Source organism: Gobius niger (assembly GCF_951799975.1).
Source record: "Gobius niger genome assembly, chromosome: 6".
Taxonomy (NCBI): domain Eukaryota; kingdom Metazoa; phylum Chordata; class Actinopteri; order Gobiiformes; family Gobiidae; genus Gobius; species Gobius niger.
In genome coordinates this window covers 18861784-18889032 of record NC_136857.1, presented here as the reverse complement: position 1 = coordinate 18889032, position 27249 = coordinate 18861784, and the positions used below count along the sequence as shown (strand labels likewise).

At 41.1% G+C, this 27249-nt stretch overlaps 2 protein-coding genes across 14 annotated transcripts in view; both read right to left on the bottom strand.

Annotated features, from left to right (window-relative positions):
• Positions 1 to 7191, bottom strand: part of ptpn11b (protein tyrosine phosphatase non-receptor type 11b) — a 33496-nt gene extending 26305 nt beyond the window's left edge. Inside the window, exon 1 of the mRNA XM_079558432.1 lies at positions 6935 to 7191. Within this exon, the coding sequence (XP_079414558.1) occupies positions 6935 to 6948 (14 nt within the window). The 5' untranslated portion in view covers positions 6949 to 7191. The remainder of the gene's footprint in view (positions 1 to 6934) is intronic.
• A 3983-nt stretch (positions 7192 to 11174) lies between these two features.
• agrn (agrin) overlaps positions 11175 to 27249 on the bottom strand; it is a 325948-nt gene continuing 309873 nt past the window's right edge. For 5 of the 13 annotated variants that reach the window (XM_079557727.1, XM_079557732.1, XM_079557739.1 and 2 more), the window contains 7 exons: positions 26679 to 26862; positions 24907 to 24994; positions 23466 to 23489; positions 21210 to 21242; positions 18745 to 18969; positions 17030 to 17133; positions 11175 to 13338 (listed from right to left, as the gene is read on the bottom strand). In XM_079557727.1, the coding sequence (XP_079413853.1) occupies positions 13178 to 13338; positions 17030 to 17133; positions 18745 to 18969; positions 21210 to 21242; positions 23466 to 23489; positions 24907 to 24994; positions 26679 to 26862 (819 nt within the window). In that variant the 3' untranslated portion in view covers positions 11175 to 13177. The remainder of the gene's footprint in view (positions 13339 to 17029; positions 17134 to 18744; positions 18970 to 21209; positions 21243 to 23465; positions 23490 to 24906; positions 24995 to 26678; positions 26863 to 27249) is intronic. The other 8 variants (XM_079557736.1, XM_079557737.1, XM_079557728.1 and 5 more) reach the window with 3 other exon arrangements.

Sequence of the window (27249 nt, the reverse complement as noted above, 5' to 3'; positions counted from 1 at the left end):
TCAACAACAACAAAGTTTCGTAGTAAATATACAGACTACAGTGCACTGCAGTAAATGTGTAGGTCGTGACCAGGTGCATGTTGGTTACTGGAGAGCACTGGCAGGTCAAAGATGTCAGCTGGTGATCAGATTACTTGTGGTATTGTTTTTAATCCAGCACAGATTCATATGGAAAAACAATAACATTGCAGAAAAAGTGCCTTATGTCACTAATCCCTACCTAATCCTTCATCGCAGACCTACTGCTGAGGCTAATGTCAAATTATTTCAACAATACGACCTGGATACTTTCCACATAGAACCAATGGATCCGGTTTGAGATAAGGTTCCTACAGTAAGAGCTGGGACATGAAGTTAAAAAATACAACAACAAACAAATCAAGATCACAAGTTTGTCCTTATATGGATCAATCTAAACATTTGATTCAATTCTATTTTGCATTTGTGGTTTAAAATGAATGAAATGAATGCTTTCCATTGTAGTCCTCCAAACTCCAAAACACAAGCAGCCCTCACCCCTACTCTGCTTTGTACACATTCTGTTATGTTACAGCCATAGAGGTGGCTGTAAACCAAGCAATTAAAAAGCTCCATGCCAGTCCTGTAAAAATTGTGAACCACCAAATAATATTTTATGGGGGATTTCAATTTTAATCTTAAACGGTTATTATTTTATACTGTACAGTTTTACAAAACTAACTGCCCTAAGTTATGTGTCTGATATTTATCGGGGTTTTATAAAAACACAAAGCATTGAACTATGGTACGATTTCCTGTCAAATAATCCAATTTAAAATCTCGCACATTTTGTGGACACAGGTGTCAGGATAAAGTTAGAAGACGACTGAGAAAAGTAATGAATGTAAAATAACAGTGTTAGCCTCCGTGTATACTAGAGTTGTACTGTTCGTATTTGTATTTGATCTGTAAAAATAATACAGTATGAACGTTATTGGTGTCAGCTTGGGTTACTGTGGTTCAAGACAGTTGATTTATACCTACGAAGGGTGATTTATCGCTGTGTGACTAAGTCACTATGGCAAATGTGCTGCTGGTGTTAAGTCTCAGCACACCCATCATTCGTGAGACTACTAAATTCAGCTTTGTAAAGTGTGTTTTTTGGGGGTTCGTTTTTCTAAGTTTACAACATGTACACTGTACAGTTGACAGTTGGCAGACAGAAGTGGTGATGCTCCAAGCAGATAGCAAAGAGTTACAGCACAATAACTGCCTGTCTTTATCATTATGAACAGTCAGTCGCTCACACTTCCAGTAAAGAAGTTGAAAAAAAAAAAGCCATCCAGTTCCACAATGAGACAGGTAGTGGTGTATCCATTTATAAAACGTTAATGTCAGAAGTTACAAGTAAGTTACAATATACAATAAGCCAAGTCCGAATTCATGGTCCAACAACATCAATAGGTTCAGATCCAATCTATTGAATGGTGTTGTCCCTACCTCACCATTGTGGTAGCAGCCGGCTTCGACAGCGTCTCAGTAATCCAGCCTGCTCCACAAGTGAAAGAGGCTACAGTTTGTGTTACTGGGTTAGACAGAGAGCGAGTGCAGTGGCAGCAGGGGCGGGGGGCCTTTAATCTGGGATTTGGCTAAGTGTGAGCCGGCCTGATAGACCGCTATCAGACTCCTTCCCTCCCTCCTTCCATTTGGACTCGAGCTAGTCTTTATAATGTGCCTCTTCAATCATCTATTCCAACAGCTCATGGGGATCCAGCCCGACAACCCGGCTCTCCATGCTCTCTTAGGACGAAAAGCAGAATGTAACAGCTGTGTTGTCGGTATCCTGCAGATTACACCTAATCGCACATGATGTAGTTTATATCTAATCATAGTTAGACCCTGTCAAGCGTAACTCTCAATCCAGCCAATTCAGTGCCGTAGTGTGTAGGGCTGGTGATTTCAGACACTCACCTCTGACAACAGGAGTGTATTCCTCTGGAGCAGACTGACCGATCTGAAGCTATTGAAGATACAAAACATATACGCTTTAATAGTCCTTCGGGAACAACTACCAGTTAATATTAGTGTGACCTAATGTTCAAAACTGGTCAAAAGTTTGGAAACACTTTTTATGTATTGGCTTTTCTCTATTTTCAACACTATTTACATGGTATGATTCTCATTGAAGACATTAACCTCTTCTTTACCTCCACCAGAACTGAGCACGTTTTCTCCCAAATCTAAAAAAGTGTTAAAATAGGAACAAAAATAAGACGAAAACAAGGATGAAAACGCCACAAAAGATCAACAGAAAAATTAGAAAAACGCATGAAGCGATGAAAAAGTGGCAAAAGAGCCACGGGAAAATGGCAAAAAAGTGATGAAAAAGTGACAAAAATGTGTAAAGAAAACCAACAAGAAGCCAATAATGCGAGGAAAAAGATCCATTTAGATGAGTTTTGTAGGTCTTTGGTTTCAAATGAGACATTGCACTGCCTATAGACGGCAACCTTAGAAATGGGTAAAGCTGGCACAAAGATCAGAGAGAAAATGCGCTTGGTTAAGGTGGAGGTTAAGAGATTAAACTATGAACACGTGGGATTATGTATCTGTGTAGGCTCTCAGTCGTACATCATCATTGATGATGGGATTATGGAAACAAAAATGGGGTGAAATAACTCTTTATATTTAACTTCTATTTAACTTTATATTCAAAATTGAAAAAAATGTAATTCTTGACATTTTCTCAAAGGGCTTCAAAAGTTAGTCACCGGAAAGTCCTTTGAAGTGAAAAACATTTTGATGACTACATTGTGAAGCCCATTGAGGAAAAAGTGTGCAAGCAGTAATCAAAGCAAAAGTGGCGGAATTAATTTCAACTTTTTTAAGACATCATTCCATATGTGTTCATCCATAAATGAATGTCTTCAGTGAGAATCTACAATGTAAATAGTCTTGAAAAAAAGAAAAATCAATACATATAAAAAGTGTTTCCAAACTTCTGACCAGTACTGTACACAATGACAGGTGTTTGTGCAATATCAAGCTCTCTGTACCAGTCTCAAGCCTGGATAAATGGCTCAGTACAGAATCCAATGGCCTCCGAATTCTCTGTAACTTTGTTCAATTATTAACTTGTCTGTCTGCAGTCTGTCAACACAGGGAACTAAAGGTAATACATAACTGCTGCAGTCAATATCTTCCTTGTAATTTCTCTGGTCAAAAGTAATTGAGTATACTGTACAAACAGATAAAGAGTTTGTAATGAATATGCCATATTCTATCATTAATTATTTTTTTTCATTGTTTCATACATTTATTTTCATGTAAATATTGTCAGTATAAACCTACATGAATTATTGTCTAACCATGAGCCATCACAGCTCCTCTTTTTTTTTTTTTCAAACACATCCTCCAAACTCCATGATGAAGCCAGTTTGCCATTTCTAGTATTAGTGCTATTTTAAAATGGTAGTCAATCATGTGCACAAACAAATTTAGTACTCCTGTGGCTTACATAGTCCATAGTCCATTTGCTGATGTCATTACAGCTATATTGGTCAGCTCCCCACAGTGACTCAGGCCTTTCCACAGCAGGATTTACACTGACAGGCAGCAGACAGGCAATGGTGGGGTGAGGGGCGGTAAAGGTTGACCGGTAGCCTCCATGTCACTGCCCACTGGTACATGGACATTATAGCCATGGGTCCTCACCACGCGGGCTCGCCAGCTACGCTCTATCCTCTTACATAACGTCTCAGGGAGAATATAGCGCTGCCGGGTTATTTAAAGCTCTGTCTAGGCGCGCCGACAAAAAGGTGATATTCTTAGAAGCAGCGGTGAAGGGTGCAAGCGGCTATACCAAGCCCAGACAGGACCTGGGTGTGGACCTGAGGAAAGTGGCAGATCATTTTTAGTCCAATATGAACAGCATAGATCGCAAATGCCTGCTGTTACATTGCCACACTTTACTGATGATAAAGCATTTAAATGTTTATTCAATATGGTTACAATAGTTTATAGACAGACAGGCGTGTATAATGAGGGGATAAAGGGCGCAACTGCATGGTCAAATGTTTAAAACAGCAAAAAGTAATACCTAATCTTTTTTTGTTAAGAAACTAGTCTTCTCTCTTTCGTTTTGACTAAATACAAAACATCACCATCATACATTTTGGATGAGACAGTTGCATTGGATACTTTTCCTTTTCAAAACAGCCTCATTAAAAGTATTTTCGGCACTTGGCTAAATTGTAAAATGTGCAAAAAGCAGTTGGTGTGAAGAGCAGTTAGAAAGGCTATCTGATTCCTCCACATGAGCCGCAGTTTTCCTGTCCCCTTATCGAGCACAGCCCTATCCTGACTGACACACCAGGGAGTGAAAACAAAGTCACTCACAATAGTTTGACAATAAAAAAAAAAAAATGCGGTTAAAGTAACATGACTAAATGAAGTGCAATCATGTCACTTCCTGTTTATCACCAAATTAATTGATGGAGCCGTTGTTCCTCCTGAAGCACAGACTTCAGTTCAATAGTAACTCAATTGTACCTGACTGAGTGACATGGAAAAACACTTCTTCTTATTTTGTCTCAACACATCCATTTTGGGAAATAATTTTGAACCAATGCAGTCATTAACAGTAAACCGTAGTGTAATGTAGTTTTAATGTAGTGCCGGTTCCAATTTAGTTGTCCCTACCATAATTATAAATCTGAACTATATGGAATCCTGACACATAGCAATAACACAAATTTAAAAAAAGAAGAAGAAAAAAGGGGCAAACAATAAAAGGCATCATCTTACTTAAGTTTGGACCAATTACTCACAGATGAAGCTGAAATTAAAGTGATAGTCTGTAAGAGTAAAAAAAAGTGTGTTTTTGTAGATTGTGTATAATGGACCACCTGGGTCTGAAATTTAATAATATTAAACAAGTATACTTTTTATAAAGTCTTTTCCTTTGCTGATTTTAGCAACTGATGAGAATCCCCGGGATACCACTTTGACCAGTGAGACAAGCGTTTCCTGTGAACAGGCCTGACGGGTCTAATCAGGAGAGAGGGAGAGAAACTTGGTTGTTTAATTTTGAAAATTGTGTTCCTGTTATACTCATTTTGTAAACTAAGAAGGATTTTCTGCTTAAAGAGGGGAGGAATTTACTAAAGTAATTCAGTGTTTAATAAGCAAATACAGTAACATTAACGATTTGATATAGGTATACTTCATCAGGCATATTTCATCATTGTAAATGTCAAGTAGGTGCAATCCGTCTCCCAGCCCCAAACCAAAGGGTTTTCAGTCTCATCTTAAAACCCACTCTGATCCTCTGACTTTTAACACCATACGAGTTGTGCTGTCCTCTGATGTCATTTATTTATTTATTTATTTATTTATTCTAATGCATCTCAATTATTATTTTTTATTGTATGGCTTTTCATTTAACATTTTACAAGTTTTCACTAAAGTTCTATTATTTTTTCTTTAAATCTAATTCCTCATGTTTAAATGTGCCATATAAATAAAGTTGGGTTGGATAAAAAGAAAATTAATTGATGAAGCAACAAGAAAACCATAAATCTGAAGTTACAGTGTTGCGCTCTCATACTTTTGAACACATATGAAAAGGCCATACAGACAATGTCCAACTATATTTCTATGTTTTGCTGCGATGAAAGAAAATTCAAGATGGGACTTAAGCCTTGACCAAACTTGTGGAGCCATCAACCAGTGCTGCCTCGGCCCTCGAGTGGGGATTTTTGTAGTAAAGTCCCTGGAACTAAATTTAGCCCTGGTCGCTATGATAAAGGGACTCTAAAAATAATCCTTTTTAGAGTCTTATACAATAAAAAACTATATATTTTAACAGCATTTATTGTCCAGCAGTGACATGTAAAAAACAAAATACAGATCTGCACATCTGCTCTTTTTCCACCCATATACAGCACGCGCCACCACTTGTTTCCACTACAAACGCACAGATCTGCCGACATTGCAATTTTGTCGACTTCAGAAATAAAGATTAAAAGAAAAGCTGCAGCTGGAGTTGACATGTGAGGTGACTTTAGATAAAATACAGAGAGCTGAGTTACTTTTACATCCATCCATCCATCCATCCATTTTCTTCCGCTTTACATATATATATAAAAAAAAGATCTATCCCTTTTTCTTACTAGATATGCACCTGAAAAACCTATAGAGCTAGCTTTGATTTTAAGATTGATTTGAATTAAAAGAAAAATCTTGACTTATTGTACAGCATTTATTAACATTTAGGGTAATTTGTGGTAACAGCAAAAAAGTGCAAACGTGTTCACTCACCATAATGAAACATCTAAATGTTAAAATATCATTTAAAAGAAAGTTAGCCTATATGTGGAAAAAAGAAAAGAAAAACATAATGCACTTGGAAATACATTTATCTCACTGAAATCTTTAGACTATTTTGAATTCAGTTATTACTGACATTAATCATTTCACTCATAACAGGGGAGTTATCTGCTTTAATTTGCATAGCCATAATAAACAAGATAAAAAAAACAACAACAACAACAACAACTTTCTAACAAGTTTTGTGAATCAGCAGTTACCAATCCATAAGGTTATTTCCTGTGTGCATTGTTTAATAATAAGCCAATTCACAAATTACCTATCAGGCAACCCCACGAAGTGTTAACAAAAGTTTAAAAGAAAAGTTTCAGACTATTGCCCACTGTTACTTCTCTTTCAGTTGTGTGTGCACTGTTCAGTGGAACCAAACAATACCCCCTTCTTTTTTCCCCCTTTTTCTTTTTTCTTTTTTTTGCAGAGCTTTCAATCTAAAGTTGCCTGACCGCGGGCGCTAAACTGGAGTCCTGTCCCGTGTTTCTCTCCCGGTGCCTGAGCGCTCCGTGCACCGGTGCAGGAGGAGTGACAAGAGCTCGTCAAAACCTCCGACCCAAGGACGTGACAGCGGATAGAAAAGAGAGCACAGTACCTGCGGGATGTCATGTCAATCCGTGAGGGCCGTGTCCCGTTCGTAAACGTCCGCTTTCTGCCCTTCCTGAATCAGCGGAGCAGCGGAGGGCAGCCCGTGCAACTTGTCCGTCATTGCGCGCTACCGTGACGCATGAAGCTCCGGCGGGCGCCTTCACAATAAAGTCTAAATGGTACGTTTATAAAAGCCAAATATAGGCATCTAAAAGGACGTTGTATTACTTTGAAAATAAATGCCCGGAGTGAAGTTTTCTTCACTTTCAAATCTGATGTTACATTTCAAGAGCATTAAACTATTATACACATGGAGCAATGACTGTGTAGGAGGCCAGCTTTGGCATTCAAAATAAACAGGCGTCAGAGTGCAAGAGCTTTTGTTATATGTATGACACATTCTGTTGTTGTGTCATTGGGCAAGACATTTCCCCTTCTTTGCCTTTATCAATGTATAGCCATTTTTTGCAATTGCCAACAGACAATCCTTTGGTCTTACTTTTTATTTTAAGTTCTGGCCAAAGTTCTGCTCTCCTGGAAGGATGGAGGAGACTGTTGATGGAACAGAAGTAAGATGTTACCATACATTTAATCCTCCCATGTCTTGATATGCCTTGATATGTCTCATATGCCTTTGACGTCACCGCCTGCAGTTATCAGTCAGGGTTAATCTACAGTTATAGACTTATGCAACTGTCTGTGTACACAGACTGTACTGCTACACTGCACATTGTGGACCAGCGCTGTGTGACCCCGATAGAGGGGCAGAGGAGGGCACAGTGAGAATGCCTCCTGGCTGCATACGATGCATGGATAATGGAGGGTGAAAAGTCGGTGCATTTGCAGGGCGAGCGTGGGAAGAAATTGTCCATGGTAAGAACTGACAGACTAATAATAACGATTATTTTATAGTGTGTAGACAACAGAGTCCCCGAGGCAAAGAAATGAGGACAATGAGGATTAGAATATAAATACAAACACATACGGTTATTATTGCATAATGATAATTATTACTATTGTATAATGATCATCAAATTCAATGGTCAACAAATGCTATGTCAACAATGTGTTATACACCTACTGAAATCCAAACTTGAGAGAACACTTTCTTTTCTTTTTTTTTCAAATAATATTTATTGGTAGATTTATTGTATGTGTGAGTGTTTTTATCCAGATATGTCACATTTTTATATTATTGCTTGCATTCGGATATCAATCAATAATCACTCCAAGAAAATTATATAAAAAAATACTGTTATACTGTTATAAAACATCTTTCCACGTTCATGCTGTAAAGTTGGATCTTGGGAGCAGCAGCCTGACGTCCTGTTGAGTCTGAGGCGTTCCAAACAGAACCAGGAAGTGAGTGTCACCGCTGACCTGAAGGTTCTGACATGATTTTCCCTCCATTTTTATGATAATAATTGATACTGTGGTAATGTGATGGTCAAATGTAGGGTGATAAGTACATTATAACCCTAACCCCCCACACCACAACCCATGAGTGAAGTTTAAATATCGAGCCCAAGAATGTATCGTTTATCTGTTTTTTATTGAACTGTAAGTCGATATAGTAATTATCGTGATGGCCCTAGGAGGAGAACACATTTGTGCATATCTAACATAAACCAGACCAAAAGTAGCACTGCACCATCTAATGACTGTGTCCCTTGTCTGTAGCTGCTGTCAGTGATGATGTCATGTCCTCAGAGGGGTTCCCCGTAACAGGAGACGACAGAGGGGATTATATTATTTCATGTCACTGCATAATTCATAATCCCATTTCAACCAGAGGTGCATTAACTGGGGTCTGCAAACCTATCTCCCCAGACACTTCCTCCAAGCTGTCTCTCTCAGTCAGGCAGAGGAGATATTTTATCCTTTTAGTGCAATCACGATCAGTGTAATATACTAGCCATTAAACATAGGCCTATATATCTTACCCACTCTCACTTAAAAGCTAAAACATCCTTTATATAAATGTGACAAGTTTTATTAGTGGAGCTGTAGAACATTAACGCAACATTTACATAATTTGAGATCAAAACCATAGGTAGAAGCGAGGTTTCCCACTGCTCTTGTTGTCGTTGCTGAAGGATGGGTCAAATACAGAAGACAAAGTTCTCTATAACACTTCAACCATAAACCTATAACAACACATTCATCTCATTCAACACAGTGATCCATGAACTTAGTTTGTGTTCTTTCATCTCCTTCTATCTCTAAATCCCAGACAGGAGAGCATAATGAGGCTTTATGTCACCGCATAATTCTTAAACCCATTTCAACCTTTGAGAACTGCTCTGGCAAACATTTTTCCAAAGCTCTTTTTTTTTTTTTTTTACACTCCCTTTCCAAAGTCACAGCCTAATCATTGCTCTGTACAGCGTGCTTCCATTGCTCATTGCTCTGGCCTGTGTCTCCCATGGGTGTCACTCGTGTCTGTGGTTCATTAAGGAGCGCTGTATGCATGCCGCGCGAAGAAGGCTCTAATCTCTCTCGTTAGCCTTATTAGCTGTAAACGCAGCGTCTCGATCGAATCCTCTCTGGGATCAAACAGTTTCAGAGCATTTTAATTAATACAACACACGCCGCTCTCCGTCCTTCTGAGTCGTCATTAGGAAGAGTCATGTGAAGTCTGTGAGCCCTGGACAAATGAAATGGATTTTTCTTAGTGGTGGTACAGCAAGAAAACAACAGTCATTAATCATACTTTTTAAGGAGATTGCTTTCAATAAACATAAAACAATGAGATAGCAGAAGAAGCATAATGTGTGTGTGGTGGTACCGGCAAAGTATGTACATTTCGCTTCACAGTAAAAAGAAAGAAGGCACCATAAAATTGATAAAAACATTTCGCTTTTTTATGGCACCGTCAAATTCTTGCTTGGAGAATAATAAAAACACATACCCATTAAATTAAAGTACCTTTTTCTACCTTTGTGGAATTAGGAGCTTATTAAGAGTACACAAGGGTGACACCTGTAACAAACATTACTGCATAGTTACTGCAAAAGATCACATTAATACATGTTTCAAGAATTCATAATCATCCGAGATAGTGAATAAGGGTCCAATAAAGCAAAACAGTTGGACATTTCTAGAGTCGAATCACTGACATTTCAAAGATCTTGGCCCGGGAAGAAGAAAATTGGATGATTTTCCGAAATTTAGATACATTGGGGTAAATTATAATGATTAACATGCCGTGAATCTCACATACTAACAAATTCAATGTTTACGGAGCATAAAGGGGGGAGAAACTGCATCATAACACAAACCAAGCTGTGTGTAGACTGTAGAGAGTGAAATGATTGAAGGGTGAGAAAAACTATGTTTATGTGGCAAATCCCAATCAGAGATGCAGCTGGACCCACTCATTAGAGTAAAGAGGAGAGTCTGGACTCTTGATTCGCTGTTACCAGGTCCTAGAGCGAGAACACACAAGTATGCAAGTAAGTGCTTTATTCGTCATTGTCAAACCGTACAATGAAATAGTGGTCAAGTGTTAGTCCTGAGCCGCTGCCACTGAGCCGCCACTGTGGGTCAACCTGACCAGCATGTTCCCCAGGTCGGGGAACTGTAGCATCCGGAGGAAACCTGGCTGGCTGCCCTCAATGCTCCTCTGAAACAATGCAGTGCCTCCTGGGTTAGTCCCTGTTTCAGAGCGTGGTGTCCTGCACTGGTCAGCTCATCCACCTCCTCCTTCCTTTTCCTCCTGCGCAGCTCCCTCCGCTCCACAATAGTCTTTCACCACCTTCTGGGAAGAGCTTAGTTTTATTCTCCAGTGAACGTCCATTAGCCAGAACACTATAGGGATAGAAGGCTTGTATGGCTTAGCTGTGAGTCTTGTGCGGATACCTCCTCGTTTGTCTCCAGCAGCGCCTCTTGTGACACCTCTACTGTGCTGCAGCTGTGAGGGGCTCTTGGTGCCTCTTCAGTGTTTCAGGAGGAGAAATTTGAAGGTCTCAAACGTCTTTAGTTCATAAGCTAGCTGCTTGCTTATTTTTAAAAGCTGCTTTCTCCAGGATCATTATAGACTCTCTGCAGAAAAAAAATCTGCCGAACCCCACAAAAACACAGCAAAGATGTACAAAAGCATCCAGTAAAACCGTGTGGAGCACAGAATCCACAAATGCGGTTCACAGAAAAAGGCAGAAAACTCAGCTGTACCAAGAGGAGGATGCTAGAATAGTTAGAACTGACTCTGCACGAGACACATAAGAAATACATGACTACACGGCAGGTCCATTTGGTCGACATTTTATTTCATGGCGGTAGGAACACAAGACAAAGGTCATAAAGTTAGTAATGTTCAGGTCATGCCACTCGTACTGCAGCGCGGGCCAATGAGGAGGCAACGCTGTGGACAGTAGTTTACAGATGGAGGTATAACCCACATGAAACATAAATAACAGAACAGACTCCCAAAAAACACTTAATACAGGATTCTTTTTTTTTGTAGAAAACCCAAGTACTCGACATTTTACGGTCTCCTGGAATTTTGTGTGTATGTTTGCAATTACTAATTCATCAAAACATGTTGGGAATGAGGCTAATAATGCTGGCTATAGTAGAAAGATATGACCTGTGCTGCCTGTTTAGTTAAGGCGACAGGTTTAAGGCAATTAAAAGGTTTCACCCTAAAATTTGTATTTTTCTACAATATGTATTTGCTACCACCTGAATGGGAAAATTCAACATATAATCCCGAAAAAAGAGTGCTTTGTATGTGATTGATTTGTGGTCAGAGCTTGATTACACACAACACTGTTATAGCTCTAGGCCTTCTCCCGAGTACACATCACTGTGAGAAGACAGACATGTTCCAGTGTATCCTACTAAAAAACAAAACAGAAACCTCCACAGACCACACATTTTTGCTAAATTTACAATAATAAAAAAAAAATGCAGGGCTGTACAAAAAAAGGTTGTGGGTATGATTTTAAGAAGAAAAAGAAAAAGAAACAAAACCACAAAACAAAACTGCTTCTGAGTATTGCCAAGGATTTCATATCAAAACCAAAGTCTTTGAGCTGTCGCAGCTTATTGCAGAGACAGCTTGTATCAGTTCAGTGACCGTAGAAGATACAAACCCATGCGGTAGGTAGGTAGGTAGGTAGGTAAGTAATATGTTAGTCGACTGTATTGAAGGATTATGCGCTCCGTTAGAATAGGCTGTTATGGCTTCAAAACATCAGTCTCTCTGGAATTTGTCAACAGCCGGAATAAGTTGGAATGCAGAAACAGGACGGTCCCGTGAAGAAGAGGAGCTTTTTGTCTGTGATGTCCCTTTGAGCTTTCCCCCTGCCTTCAGCGCCTCCTTAAGGTCACACGTGGTCCTTATCCTGCAAAACATCCCAACTGAATACTAGAAAAATTTGTCAAATCATGAAAATTATACAAGAGATTTTTTTTTTTTTTTTGGGAAATTCCACAGTGACGTGTTTATATATCCCCCAAAACAAAAACAAAAAACAAATCCATAAAAATAACCCAAATTGCAGAAGTGCATGCATCTATAGTGGTCATCACCTGCTGATTGTAAAACAGAACACACAATAGTACAGGAGAAGAAGCCATCGGACATATTCACAGTTCCTGGTATTATAATATAATCTATATTTAGACATTTATTTATGACTTGATGATGAGGATGGAACGCTCCCTCTGTGTTAGTCATATTTCAAAACTAAAATCTCTGATAGGTTTGAGCAGAGCGCTGGATTTATTAATTTTTGATGAGTTGATGTCGGGTTGGGTGCTTTTCTCTCTGTAGCAGCTTGACTGTCCCATGAATATCCTCTGAACACACAGTTTGGTAGAGTCCGCCTGCATCCAGATCCGGGAGTAAGGGAGGGACGTACGTTGACTGGCTATACTCGTGGAAGGCCATGCTTGGAGGGAATGTGGACGATAAATATGGCACCAAGACAAGGCAAGTAACCGGGAAATAGTCAGCGCCGTCCACAAGTGTTCAAGTAACCAGCGAAAACAAATCAAAAGAAAGGAGCAGGTTTGTAAAAAAAAAAAATAAGGATTTCAAAGAGGTGCCTGCTTTAGGGCGGACTGTCAATGGAAAAAAAACAAATCGATTAAAAAAAAAATCTTCCCATATAAAAAGCAATGAAAAGTATAAAAAAATAGAAATAATTACAGCAGGAGAGCGGAGCGCTATGGAGGGAGCAGGGGAGAGAGGGAGTTTGAATTTTTCACTGGTTTTTCCTCATTGTTTTGTCTTTGCTGGGACCTATTTGGCGGCAGAACAGTGTAGTATTTGGGGGCTGTTGAGGGCATCCTCCACCAGGTGGAGCTCTACTCCATCCACCACCACGTCCTTGATGCAGCCCACAAAACCAGTGCTGTAGGCTTTGGGCAGGCGCCGGGCCACGGACAGCTCCTCCAGACCACCTGCAACACACACACACACACACACGGGTCAGGATTCAGATCAGAGAGAAGAAAAAGAACTAACTAACTCATTAAACATCTATTGAGTTACTCCCCATGTCCAGAAAACATGAGTTACTACTGGCAGGAGTAGGAGCTGTATCATATAGACAAGGGAGTTGTCACCAGATAAAATGTTGGCCACACCACTACAGAGTCGCCATTGTTTCACTCAGATTAGTTTTTACTTTTTTACTTCACAGCAACCAGAGACAATCCCTCTGAATGCAATGCAATGCTTTTGAAGCTGTTCAGAATTTTAAAAAGTGCAATTAAAACACCAAAACATACCCTGAAAATAGTCTGTAAACATAAAAAGCTTCTAGCGCCTTAGTTATAACCGTGTACTTCTACTCAGGAGAGCACACTTTAGGTTTTTGTGACGCACACACCATATCCCCACAACGTGTTCGTGTTCTCCTTTTATTCGACTATTTTTGTTTTGTTGTAATTAGTGCAGGAGCTACTGCCGAGATAACTCCGACATCACGCAGAGAACGGCACTGGGAGCTGGCTGCAGTTCTGACAACATGAAAGCCGAGCCGCGTATGGATCCACACACAACACATTTACCGCTTCTCTCCTCTCCACAGAGCTTAGAGGAGTAAAGAACACTATTAAAGTTCAAACGTCAAGAATAACTTCACAACTAATTTCGCTCTGAATGCCGTAAATGGCCTGATGTGAGCGACTTAAGACCGGCTTTGTCTACTTTATATAGCGCTATATGCTTGATGACAGCTGATGGGCGCGACAGCAGCCGGCTTTGTTTCTCATCTTCAAAGACGGCTAAAGCAAAGCAACCAAGGAACGTTGCGCCATTTAAATTTACAAGTCTAGTGTGTGTGCAGTGATTAACACCTAGCGTGCTCATTATATTTCATTTATTTCTAGGTTTGGAGCAGAGAGTTGGTGGCTGTCACTGACTTCGTCTGACTGTCAGCCAGGAGCTATTTCTCTCCGGTCTCACTGCAGTGGCAGATGCTATATATTTCCTTATCATGTCCACCGCTGCGTCTACATTAGTATACTTATTATGCAAGAAGAAGAAAAGATGTGTGCTTCAAAGCGAGACCTGCAGTAAAGAAATATTTCAGTCGGGTCAATAGACTGAACTCAATAATCATGTGTACTTCTAAGGCTATAATCAACTCAGTTCAGTTTTGTAGAGCTCAGGATCACAAAAGTTGTTGATTGAACAATGAGACCGGTATAAAACAATGAGACAGAAAAGAAAATGCAATTTCCAAATGTCCAATATTTGACAATGAAAGTGCAAATGGATAAATGACTCTGTGCATAAAAGAACCATCTTATTCATTAGTTCAGCAGTTCATTAGTTCAACTTTCTGTCTAACTATTAACAGACAAAACTCTTAAAAAGGGTTTATTTAATTATATTCTTGTAATGTTGCAAATACCTGCTGAACTAATCAATGAAACAAGCTGTGTGCTTTTACTTTGGTGTGCTGGATCGAAACAGGAAGTCACTTCTTATGCGCGGTTGTTATAATTTGAAGTTTTGAAGTCAATTGTTCCTGCGTCCCATTGTCCTCATTCTCATCAAGAAAAAAATCACAAAACAAAAGGCCAGAGCGGAAAAAGACAAACTTTGGGGAGAACCACATTGAAAGAGAGCGTTAATCCCATGGAGTAGTAGATACTATCAACACTCTCTCAAGGCAGCTCTGGAACGTGAAAAGCAAACAGGCCAGATGTGCTGTCAGTGTGTGAGTGTTGAAAATAGAAAAAAAAAAAAAAATCTATTTGCATAAACTCACAGTTGATTCGGAGTTCTCCATTGCAGCAGAGGTTTTTTCCATTGCAGCAGAGGTTTTGGCAAAGTCGTAAATTGTAAAACCGAAGAAGCTTCTTGGATGCGACTCAAAACAATCCTGTCCGGTTGACGACTTTGCATAGTCCAGCCACATACCCTTCACTAATTAACTGCACTTGTGCTTTTCCCCCAAGCGCACATCCACCAGCGAGCCCTGCAAACCGACTGCCTGTGTGGACTTCTCTCATGACTTCAAAGACAGAGTTATAAACTTGTCACACCATTTTTCCTAAACTTTCTCCTCTTTGCTACATTTTGACCTAATTGCTGTCTGCTGCCTGGCTCCGTTTGAAGATGCTTTGTGCTTGGATTTTTCAGCCCCGACTAGTCATTAGTGTCTTTTTTGATATGTCACTCTGAAAAACGCTTTTAACAGGTTTCCATGAAAGCCCGACCCTAACACACGTTTTTACTGGTTGATGTCTTCTCTTTATGTAACTTCAAAATAATATATAAGCAGTAAATTAAATAAAGGTACTCTGTTAACTATTATGACAGCTACTATCCTTGATATTGGTTTAACCCCCACTTTAACTGAGTGCATTCTCTCCAGTTCGGCTCTACCCAAATCTGAAAGCTTCTGGACTGTTAGTAGTTTACAGACTATAGGCCAGTGTAAGACCTACAAAACTGATGGATTGAACAGATTTTTTGCTGTATTTCTGTGACTCCTTTGTTGCTTCTTTGTTGCTTTTTCATCACTTTGTAGTCTTGTTTTTCTCGCTTTTTGGTTGCTTTGCCGGCACATTTTTGTCTCTATTTTGACACTTTTCTCAAGAAGCGTTTAGATTTGGGTAATGCCAAACTGGAGAAAATGTGCTTGGGTCCTGTCTGCTGTAGGGTAAGAGCAGTAGATATTGTGTATCTTTACTTAAAAACAGGTATTTTGAAGCTGTGGTACATATTTCTTTTTGCCACCATAGGCTATATTGCAAACGCCGCAAAGTGTGTCTGCATCGAAATATAGTACATATGTATTGATCACTAATGTGGAAGTAATAGCCTATATCAGAGCTTCGCTTTGGCGTCAGACACGCACCCGAAACACGTATGTAATTAATTCACATGAACGATCAGGATGTGCGGCAGTATCGTGTGAGAGAGAGAGAGATCGGCTAACACTTTAAACTTCACTACCTATTAATTTCACGGTTTGAAAACAGGACGAATGAGGTACCAAGACATTGCGTTCAAAAGTAATTATTAGATACGTTTTACTGTTGTTCTTGTGAGAAAGAGAAGATAAGCCACCCTTATCCGGTCGGGATGGGTATAGTAAAGAATATACGCATGTCCTGAGAAGAAGCCTGATCTCGCAGAGCTGCGTGTGCTCCTCTGAGCCAAATTGAAGTGGAGGTAGATAAGGGCCATTCGCCGGTCATTGCTCGTATACAGAGCTTTGTCAGATAGGCTCTCTCCCCTCTACATAATACCTGAATAGGCCCAGACGCTTTCTCAAACCTACTGCAGAGCTATGGCTTTCCTTTTCCCCCTGCATTACACTCGGGACGTCGCATTTGCTCTTTCTAAACACCACACTTTTTTCAAACTGAGCTTTGCTTGCTGTTTTTACGCCGCTGTATTCTTGCGGCGCTTTCACCATTTCAGCATTTTCGAGCGACCCTTTACTGTGTATCGAACTTGATGTACAGAGGATGCAAGCAAACTCTGCTGAAAAATAACGCACAAAATAATAATTCGGAAAAGTGTGTACAAACTTTTTTAGGTCATCCAGGTGAAAATAGTTTACAGTCTACTTCCACTGTTAATTCAGTTGGTCGCTCTGTCTAAATAATGACATTTTAAGAAACATACCCAGCCAGAGTGCGCCGTCGGTGTCCAGCTGTGTTGCTGCAAGAGGTGACGACCCTGTGACTGGAGCTTCATTGCCCACCTGTAGTGAACCATCTCTGAGAGCTCTGTGAAAGAGAAAGATGAATTGACTCGAGACACATTGTGAAGCATATTTGCTACAGTCAACGGCTTTCAATGGCACTTTGGGCTAATCTGAGACACGGCGAATGGCAGCATGACGGCCTTTGCCAAGCGCCTTTCGAAAACGCACCCGTCTAACAGATGCTTTCCGAGCTTTAAACTCATCATTAGCCGAGAATAGCGACGACTACTTAATTTGAATGTGCTAGAGCAGAATCCAGCCGAGAGTGTCATTAAAGGCTAAGAGAGCATTTTGTGCCATTTACACCTACATCAATTAAGTCTTCTCCGTGTTGTTGCCTTCTCCGCGTGTGTGCAGATGTGTGCGTATATCCAGCTTCTCGGAAATCGATTATTCTCCCTTACATGATGAAACCTAATCTAATTATCCTCCCGTTCTCCCATTCTGACACAAATGTGGAGCGGCGATAAGGCTGACGTGACGCACAAGGAGGTAAATGGCCCGTTTTCAAAAGTTCACTGCTGAATTCGCGGCTAATGAGCAGATCCATTACTGTGACATCAACAAAAGACTCGAAACCTTAGCTAATGCTCACGCTCAATCTGCTATTTGCAACGCAGTGAGAAAGATTAGCCTAAAATGCAAACGGATGCTCGCTTCTACTTTAGGGAGTCCAGAGAAAGGCACTTGGATTCGGCAACCTTGTCACAACAAATGATTGCACTTTCTCTTGCAACCAGTCTCATATATTGTGACCAAGGGCAATGTCGTTAAAGGAACAGGCCATAGTTTTTCCATACTGAGATATGTTCTTACCTGAGCTTAGACAAGTTGATACGGACCTGTCTGGTCTTTGTTCGTGCCCGTGGAAGAGCGTGGTAGCTTCTAACTTCACCCCCGTTTGGAGCCATAGGGATATGCTTGGAGAGGCCAAATGCTAACAACATCTTTGATCTTTTTACGTGACTGAGCGCACGCACAAAGACCAGACAGGTACGCATCAACTCGTCTAAGCTCAGGCAAGAACATATCTCAGTATGGAAAAACGGTGGCCTGTTCCTTTAAGGTGCTTTGCGGAGGGACACAACATCAGTCTGTGCTCAGGCATCTGGTTTTACATAAAATGACTCGATCCATACGATTACGTTGTAACAGGAATAAAGGTGCTACTCTCAAAGCACCAGGGATGTGAGCTGTGTGAAAGCTCAAAGCCTATAACATTGTTTTCACATATAAATGAGAAAGCACAGATATGACTGAATATGAATGTTTCTCCTCAATATCCTTGGATTATAGATTATCACGCCTCGCCTCAACACGTGTGTGCTTTTATTGCCAAATCTCGGATGGAAGTCGCACCATTACCGTGTTATTTATATCCACTGTATGCCCCGCTTTCCTAATGTGCCATTTAATGCTTGAAACATGCTCCTGCTTTTGAACATTTATTAATGCATCTAAGCAATTCGACGTGCTCTGCGTCATGGCCACGCATGAGCAGCCACAAAAAAATAACCTTTATGTGAAACTAATAAGCACCGTAGTGTCAGAGAGGTTTTTTTTTTACATAAGCGGCCCATTCACGCTTGCAGATCACATACAAATCTAACAAAGATCAAGCTGATCCTCTCACCTGCTGGCTTTGATGCGTATCCAGCGGTTGGTGTCCACGCGCACGGAGGAGCGCAGCACCACCGGCTTGGAGCCCAGGTCGTAGGTCATCTGCACGTGTCCGTTCACGATGGCCAGGGCGATGTAGTCCGAGCGCTCCACGCCCTTACCGCTCCACAGAACCAACCCCTGAGTGGCCTCGGTCCGAAGGCTCAGCTCGAACTTGTTCACCAGCAGGGCCTTTTCGCTACACAGGGAGAGAAAACAGTCTGAGTCTACGAGAGTCTGCAGAACCATAGCGCTCTCTCTCTTTCTTTGGGCTTGAATGTAGGCATTTACTGTTAAAGTGCTTGTTTGGCTCTGCTGTACTAACAATCCAGAATTGACAATAAACAAGACACATTAAAGAGCTGAAATTTTAGCAGGAAACATGTTCACGACCCAATACTTTACCAGTATCAACAAAAAAGCTGTGTATGCCAATGATTCAGGGGTTTGGAACATACTGCTGTGCATATCTAATTTCTGGTTCACGGTTTACAACATAGAATTCCAGTAATTTGAGTTGAATCAGGATGTGGCCAGAGTTCAGTATTAGCGGGGGGTGTTAGCTGTTAGCCCCCCTCTGATCCTGAACTGCCATGCCGTTTCCTCTGCATGTCTAAGGCTGCTGTTTGATCTCGCTGTCTTGACGTCTACAGCTGTGAGGAGGGTGGATTTTGGAAGCAACTCCCCAGCTAACCCCAGGAGAGGCGAGGTTCGTGTCACTGCTCCGTGTGATGTGTCGCTCAGTGCGAAGTCCCAGCAGAGATAAGAAAAACGTTGGCAAACACACCCCGGTGCACCTCACCTGTGTGCACCGAGGGATTAATAACAAAGTTCCAGCATGTATATAGTCAGGTAAACAAAGTCAGCGCAAGGCAATGGGAGAAGTTTACCTACAGGGCTTTGTGCCAGATGTCCTTGGGGTGAAGTTCTATTTGAAAGTGACAACGACGGCCTAGAATTTGGCAAACTGATGAATGCGGAGTGTTCCCCTCTGTAAAGCATGTTTAAATTGAATAAAACATGCCACATATCAAGAGGCATGTAACTTGTTATGGTGTCGTTGCGGTCCGCTTGTTGCTGCCGTAATGGAGCATCTTTTTAAACACGTTTTATTGAAGGCATGGTGTAAAGAGATAGACCTGGAGCAAATCACTGCACAAGGTCAGAGTTTATGTGGCCTGCAGACGGCATCTTGGCATCTATTATTCAAGGCACTTTCATACTGTCAGACAGAATTATCAGTTTATAGCGGAGGTAATTCTACTTCTTATATGTGGTGCCTCCTAAGGATCTCGGGGTTAAAAGACCCCCCCAAAAAGACTCTGATGATGTCATGTCTTTAATAAATTGCATCAAGACTTGTATAATCTAAATTATTTACAGTATTCTACATGTTTCCGCCATTCAGCTCTGACGGCAAACATCTCCCAAAGCAACAGATTTCACACAAAAGTGAAAACCTACTGCCGCAGATGATATCTTGAAAACTAAAGCTGTTACCATGGCAACATGGATGGAGTTCCATTGTTAGTGCGTGGAGTGTGCATTTTCCCACAGAATCTACAGAATGGACATCTGTGCCCCTGATAGCACTTCTGCCACCTACTCTCTACACAGGAAGAAAGACGTATAACACAGGACAATGACACATGGACACAAGACAGGACAAACAAAGAGGATTATGGGAAGACGGGCAGGGCAGAAGAGGGCAGGGCGAGCTGCCCTGTGGCCGACAGTTCAGGGGCTACATTACCGCTACCTCATCTCACAAAACAATAAACGATTCCACAACCAAATTACATCTTTCTTTCTTTTTTTAAATTCTATTCACTAAGTGTCCTCTTGCTTTGCTCAATCGACTGAGGTCAACAGGAAGAATAGCTACAGTAAGAGCATGAGATATGCGAAACATATGAAAAGTGTAGTGAATCCTCTTCTGGCTTACACACAGAGCTTACACAGGAACCAATAAATCTCCATGAGAGCAGCCTGTCACAGATAAGGTCAGTGTTATTAGAAGTGCTGAATATGTTCTGAATACAACTCCAAAAGCCAAGTCATAAAACACAAGTGATGTCAGAGACTACTTTCCTAAAAAAAAATTGAAACTCCATTTTATAATGAAGAAGGATATAGGATAAAGCTAATGCATTTTTATATGGACTGCAATTTGTGTGTATATGTTGTACTTCTCTCCTGCTCTAGGTGGCAGTAGTGCTCAGATTTCGTGTGTCAAACAGGCTGGAGCTGCTTACCACCACCACAATTAAGAGCATAAGCATAAGAAGAGGCTATTAGGATTTAGGGAAGTGTGTCTCAATATTAGCCACAACGTGCTCCCAGTGGAGACTCTGGGCCCCCGTGAGAGCTAGGACTGTGCTGCCAGGACAGAGTGGATGGGAGGGTGGAGGAGAGGTTGGAAAGCACTGACAGACTCACCTCTGATCAGAAGGGTTCTCCAGAGACTCAGGGCTTAGGGGAGGAAGCAGGGAAGGAGTCAACGACATGCAAGAGCACAGAGGACAGGAGGGAGTGAGGGAGGGGCTTCAGTATCCAGCAAGTCAACAGTTGAGAACAACGGTTGTGTATTGTGAGAAAAAGATATGCTTTTTCTCATTGACATTGTACGTGATCGTTGTACATAGATGCATATTGAACTGACACAGTTACTAGTGGTTTTTTTTTAAAGACATACTATATTTTCCAGATGTCGTCATGAAGTCAGCACTCTATGCTATTCAGGAAACAGGACTTCTATGTGAAGATGTAATCGTAATGTTTAAATATCCCTGTAGAGAACTGGCGATAAGCTCCAGTGTGTTAACCACATAGCATTATTCCGCTGAATTATAAAAGACATTTCTCCCTGGGGGAAAAATTTCAATACATGTAAAGCTATTTTCTCCTTTTCATTTGATACCGGCTCTGGTGCTTTGCCGATGGCAGTGGAAAAGAAACCAGCTGCAATATGCATTCTATAATACAGTTCGACTCACTCTTGGATGTCACATTTATGTAATTTATTCAATAATAAAAACAAACCATCTATCAATAGGTTTTCACAAATACAACCCATTAAGAAAAACATTGCCATCTCTGGAAGGTCGAAGGATACATTAGAAGCCGAAATGCTTCTTAAAACAAGAGCAACTATATTAACTAGATTTACTCCGTCGATAATGTTACAAAGGTTACTTTAAGTCAATGTGCAATTATTTGGCCATCCTTTTGTATTAATGCTGCTGCCACAGTATCACCGCAATTACCTTCCAGCGGTGAGAGAGAAAAATTGGTCAATCGTCAAAAAATGGGGTCAAGCGCCTCATCGGTGCAGTGCCAGGGCCAGATCTGATTTGTGGCAGAAATAATGGCTTGTGAGCGCATCGACCTGGGCTTTCATCCATGTGAGCAGGAGGTGATCAAAAAGTGCCGCAAACATTAACCCAAGGTGAGCGCTGGCGAGTCATTGGCCTCAGCTGAGTCCTTAATGGCCTCTAGAGAAATGTATTCATCCCCTTAACTAAATCACAACAGAGAGGATCGATCGAGCGGTCGGGGGACGGACAGTTCTTGGTTTTGCTTAGCTTCCCGCTCATAGTGGCTCGTAGTAAATGTGGCATCCATTAAACTTTTGACAGTCTGGCTCCAAGGCCCGCTGCCCCCTCCCGCTAAGTGAGATTGATGCCCTTGGCTACACATAGCCTCCAGATCTCGATTGGAGTCCTAATCTACACAGGGAGACCAATGTGTGATTAACATGTCAGAGCCGCGCTCGACGGACGGCTCTGTAATTATTCACAATTACAGTGGGAGATCGGGCCGACTGACAGCAGGACTGGATATAGAGGAAAACTCTGGGCTGATATCAGGCAGCGTCATTTGAGCCCTATTCTGCACAACTGCTTTGAGAGATTTTAAAAAGAGGTTACATAGCGAGCTAATGAGCAGGAGGGAAAGCCAAATAAGCAAGTCAGGTCTGAGGGCTTCCCTTGTTATAAACTATACAAACTGGGGCTGCTAACCAGTTGCAATTACTATTCTCTGCCATATCATGGAACCTGCAATGTAAAGGCAAGTTTCCAATGAATGAGAATTCCTATTAGCTTTCTAAAGCTCTGAAACAAAAAGCAAAGCTGATGCTGAACATTGTAATAAATTAATGGTTAAATACTGAGTTTGACTGACATGATGGGATTAGTCTACAAATAAAAATAATAAAAACACTTACACTAGACTAGTGCTTCAATCAACATGATTTAAAGATGATTAAATCCATTAATAGCTGGTAATACCTTTAAGAACCCAAGAGACTACGCGTTCAAGTGTGCATCAATTCATTTTGTTTATGAACCAGTTACAAGCATGCATAAAATATGCCACATTTTGTAGAAGAGTATTTCCTCTGGGGCTGCAGCACAATGCTTATCATGCACACATTCATGCTTCCCTTTCACTCCGGAATCAACCGAACATCTAATGACTGGGGAGAGAATGAAATCTGCCAAATTAAATTACGGATATGGAACTCTGGTGTTAAGTCGTTCTCAAAATGATTTCAGAAAAAAAAAATATACCAATGAAATTATGGCGGGAAACGAGATGTGCTTTAATCTCATCAACCGGGTTAACTGGAAACGATGGCTGCTTGAACAAAGTGTTAGTGGGGCTTGAAGCTTATTGGGTGGAATTACTTACTCTGGGATCTCATTGGTCAGTTGGCTTGAGGGAAACAGTGAAGGACATTGACGTGAGACAAAGACAGAACGTGGACAGTGAGGCCACACATAGGACAAAGACAAACAGATAGACACAGACTAGAGTTTGGAGCGTCTACAGAAGTGTGAGGATGTTTTAGAGTGTGCCATCAGAAGTGCGGGGATGTTTCCAGAGTGGAGTGCCTGTGTGAAGTGCTGTGAGGAGCTGATATAGAACCATATGCCTGATTTCCTTTCAGGTTGGCCACATAAACATTCAGCTCATGCCAAACCTGGAGGCACTGATCCAAACGCATTGATGGATGGATGGGAGAGACGACTCATCAGTTGCCTAAAGCCACGCGTTGTGGGCCTGCCTTTGGAGTTGTTTTCACACACTCAAGAGACACTGGCATCTTCTACATTTCCACTCAAATTGCAGGTGGCTCATCTTCAGAAAAAGCAATTTTTGGCCATGTTTACACTGTAGGTAAAGAAGCCCAGATTGGACTGTTTTGCCTGGTTGCCTATTACTCATCTGACAGAAGTAGCCTTAAAACAGGCTTAATTTTAGATTTTGGGGATGTTGGGAGCTGAAGTATTAATAGTTTGATTATATATTTATATAAAAATAAGTAATAAAATGCAGGAAGTCTCTATTTGTGGCACTTAACACTGAGCTATATGTCACTTTCCGTAGTCCCTCTGGGGTAACACAAGTGTCATATCCCCCGGTGTCCCTGGCCAGAAAACCACAATTGCAACTTCCCTACACCGGGTTGGAGGCGCATTACACACTAATAGAATCATGAAGAAGAAACAAACAGGCTAACGGGCTAAGCTGCGGGCGAGCACCACTTAAACAGTATTTACAGCCAAGTTTGAGTGAAAAAATGATCTCCATTGTGTAACTGGATGTACAATATCCCTCTCTCCCTTTGTCTTTTCTGTCAGCGTATTTACTCTAACGGACAATTAATGAGTAAAAAAAGTTAACTTGCTACGACACCTGCAGTGGCGCTTATGGCCTCTTGGGGCATGAGTTACTTTGTAATGCTTTAAGAAACAATGGTAATATTAAATGAAAATCGTTAAAAACTTGACCTTGTAGCTTATATACTTTTGAATACATTACTGTCTTTATACAATCAACCTACCACATGGAGGGAATTAAACTCCAAATCAAAGCTTGGTGTAAACATGGCCATGCAGTGTCACTGATTGTAATTGTGTCCAGCGTCTGAGAGTGCGGGATAGGGCCCGGGGCTCTGCTCTCTGTAATTAGTGAAATCTTGTCACGAGTCAAGTGCAACCGAGAGAGATGAGCGGTAGATCACCCCGCGGCCCTGCTCTCATATCGCCATCAGAAAGGACAAACTGTGGGTTATTGGGCTAATAGAGGCCGATTTACAGCGGGTGTGTGGGTGTGTCCTCTCCTTTACCTCTTTGTAACTGCGTTGTGATACTCGATGAACGTCCGCCCGTCAAAGGCAATGGCTTCTGTCTCTCCGGCCGATTTCTCATAGATAGCTGGAAGGGAGGGAAATTATTTAAGGAATGAGATCATACCAATCAGCAGAAGAGGCTTGATTTAGCAAAGCTGAGTGGAAATGGGCGAGAGAGTAAATGGGCCAGAGGTTTGTAGTTTTAATTAACGTGAGAGGGGCCGGGCCGCCACGCACAAGGTTAATGCAGGAGGCAGCGGCAGCGTAAGAATGACTGATGTGAGTATGTGAGACACTGCATGTCTTCAGATGATGAAAAAGACAGTCAACTCTCCTTTAGAAAGAACATTCCATGAATATGTAAATTATATATTTCGTCATTTTCACTACTCCCTCTTTAGTCTGAAATCAATTCATAACAGCAGTGGCACAGTGGAGGCAGCACTCATCCAGGACTTTATTTCACTGACAGAGAGCCCAGAGGAAGCAAGTCTGTACAGTAGGAACACACAAAAAACTCTCAGTTCACCGGGAAGGCAAGCCAAGGCCTAGTCTTGCATAAAGCACTGCTGACTACTGTCCCACTTAACACTGAACGAGCCAAGAACATTATCATATTAAAAGCAGTCCAACTCAAACTGGCTGTGGACCTGGCTGGCTGTTCCAATTTCTAAGGACGGATCGTCTTTAGCCAGAGCTTAACTTTTCTCTCTAAATATTTTATATCCAAACATGAACTGCAGGAGTGTCTATCGGCCAAGTACTCAGAAACATTCCCCAAGTGTCTGAAAAAAGTGGTTTAAAATCGTTGCGTTTTTTACTTTGGTCGGGCAAGTTGATTTATAGTTATAACTCTCGCTGTTCTATTAATCCTTGGTTTAGCTTGTAAATTTCCTCCCAATAAACAAAAATGAAATACAAGCATTTATTTTATGACAGATATTTTCTTCATTGAAGAATATCTTAGAAATGTACAAACAAACATGTGTCTTTGCTATGAGCGGCTCAGCTCGACTAAGACATGACTGTATTTTTAAAGGGAGTGGGTACGTCTCCAGCTCGTCTCCATGGAGATGTGACTAAAGTCAGCAGAATTTGAGATCTGAACAGGTTAGGTTCTCATCCAAATGCATTCTTTCATTACCCACTGCAGAAATTGCATTTTCTGTGTCGAGCTGGTCTTTGGGAGCATGTTTTATATTTAGGGCGACAGTATAGTCCATAATGTTACGCAGTGTGCCTTTAATGTGTTGGTAGAACATCTTTTAACCTCTTAACCGCCACCTGATCCGAGCACATTTTCTCCAGTTCGGCATTATTCAGATCTAAAAGCTTCTTGATATAAAGCGTCAAAATAGCAACGAAAAATTACAAAAAAACAACAAAATAGCGACAAAAAACATGATGAAAAAGTCACAAAAAAGTGACGAAAACATGAAAAAAAAAGCAGCAAATCAGCCACAAAAGATCCACAAAAAAGCTGCAAAAAAAAGACAAAAATGCGATAAAAAAACAGACAAACCCTTCAAAAATGTGATAAAAATGCGGCAACAAAAAAGGTTACAATCAGTTTTGCAGGTCTTAGCTTTCAAATGAGGAATTACACCGGACAAACTTTCCAGTCGAGAAGCTTTTGGATGTGGGCAAAGTCGAACTGGTTACAGTGGGGGTTAAGAGGTTAAACTGTATCTATTCATTGACATCAACCAATATTATTGATCTAAATATTTGTAATAACTACTACGGTATAAACAAAGAGTGGTACTCACTGTTCTGGCAGCGAGCCCCAGAGAAGCCGCTCAGACAAACACACTCGTACACCTCGAGTTGGGGGTTGCACCGGCCCCCGTTGTGGCAGGGCTCCTGGGAGCAGGGGTGGTCCTGAAACATGGCTACATTACTGGAGCGGAGGGCGTTCTCTTCTCGAAGGATAGGAGTCCCCATTACAGTAATCTGCACACAGGACATAGGGGAAATCTAAGTTGGGATAGAGATGTAACACAAAAAAACAGGGGCTATTTTCTCTGTCTTTGGAGGATTTTTCAAGTTGATGTGGAAAGCACCTGGGGGAAAACCCACCCAGACACAGAGAGAAGATGCAAACGCCACACAGAAAGTCTCTTACGGTACGGAAATCAAACCAGAGGCCTTTCTACTGCAGTGAGGCAAAGACACTAAACACTCCACATCAGTAATGAGAGTATGAAGTCCCTCATCTCATCTTTGAAAACCACATTACTGTAAATACTGTAAAATAAAAGCTGCTGATTGAGAATACCTGCTATGTGCCGTTACATGAAGCAGGAGGTGGGGGATTTGAGGTACTTTTAATCAACAATG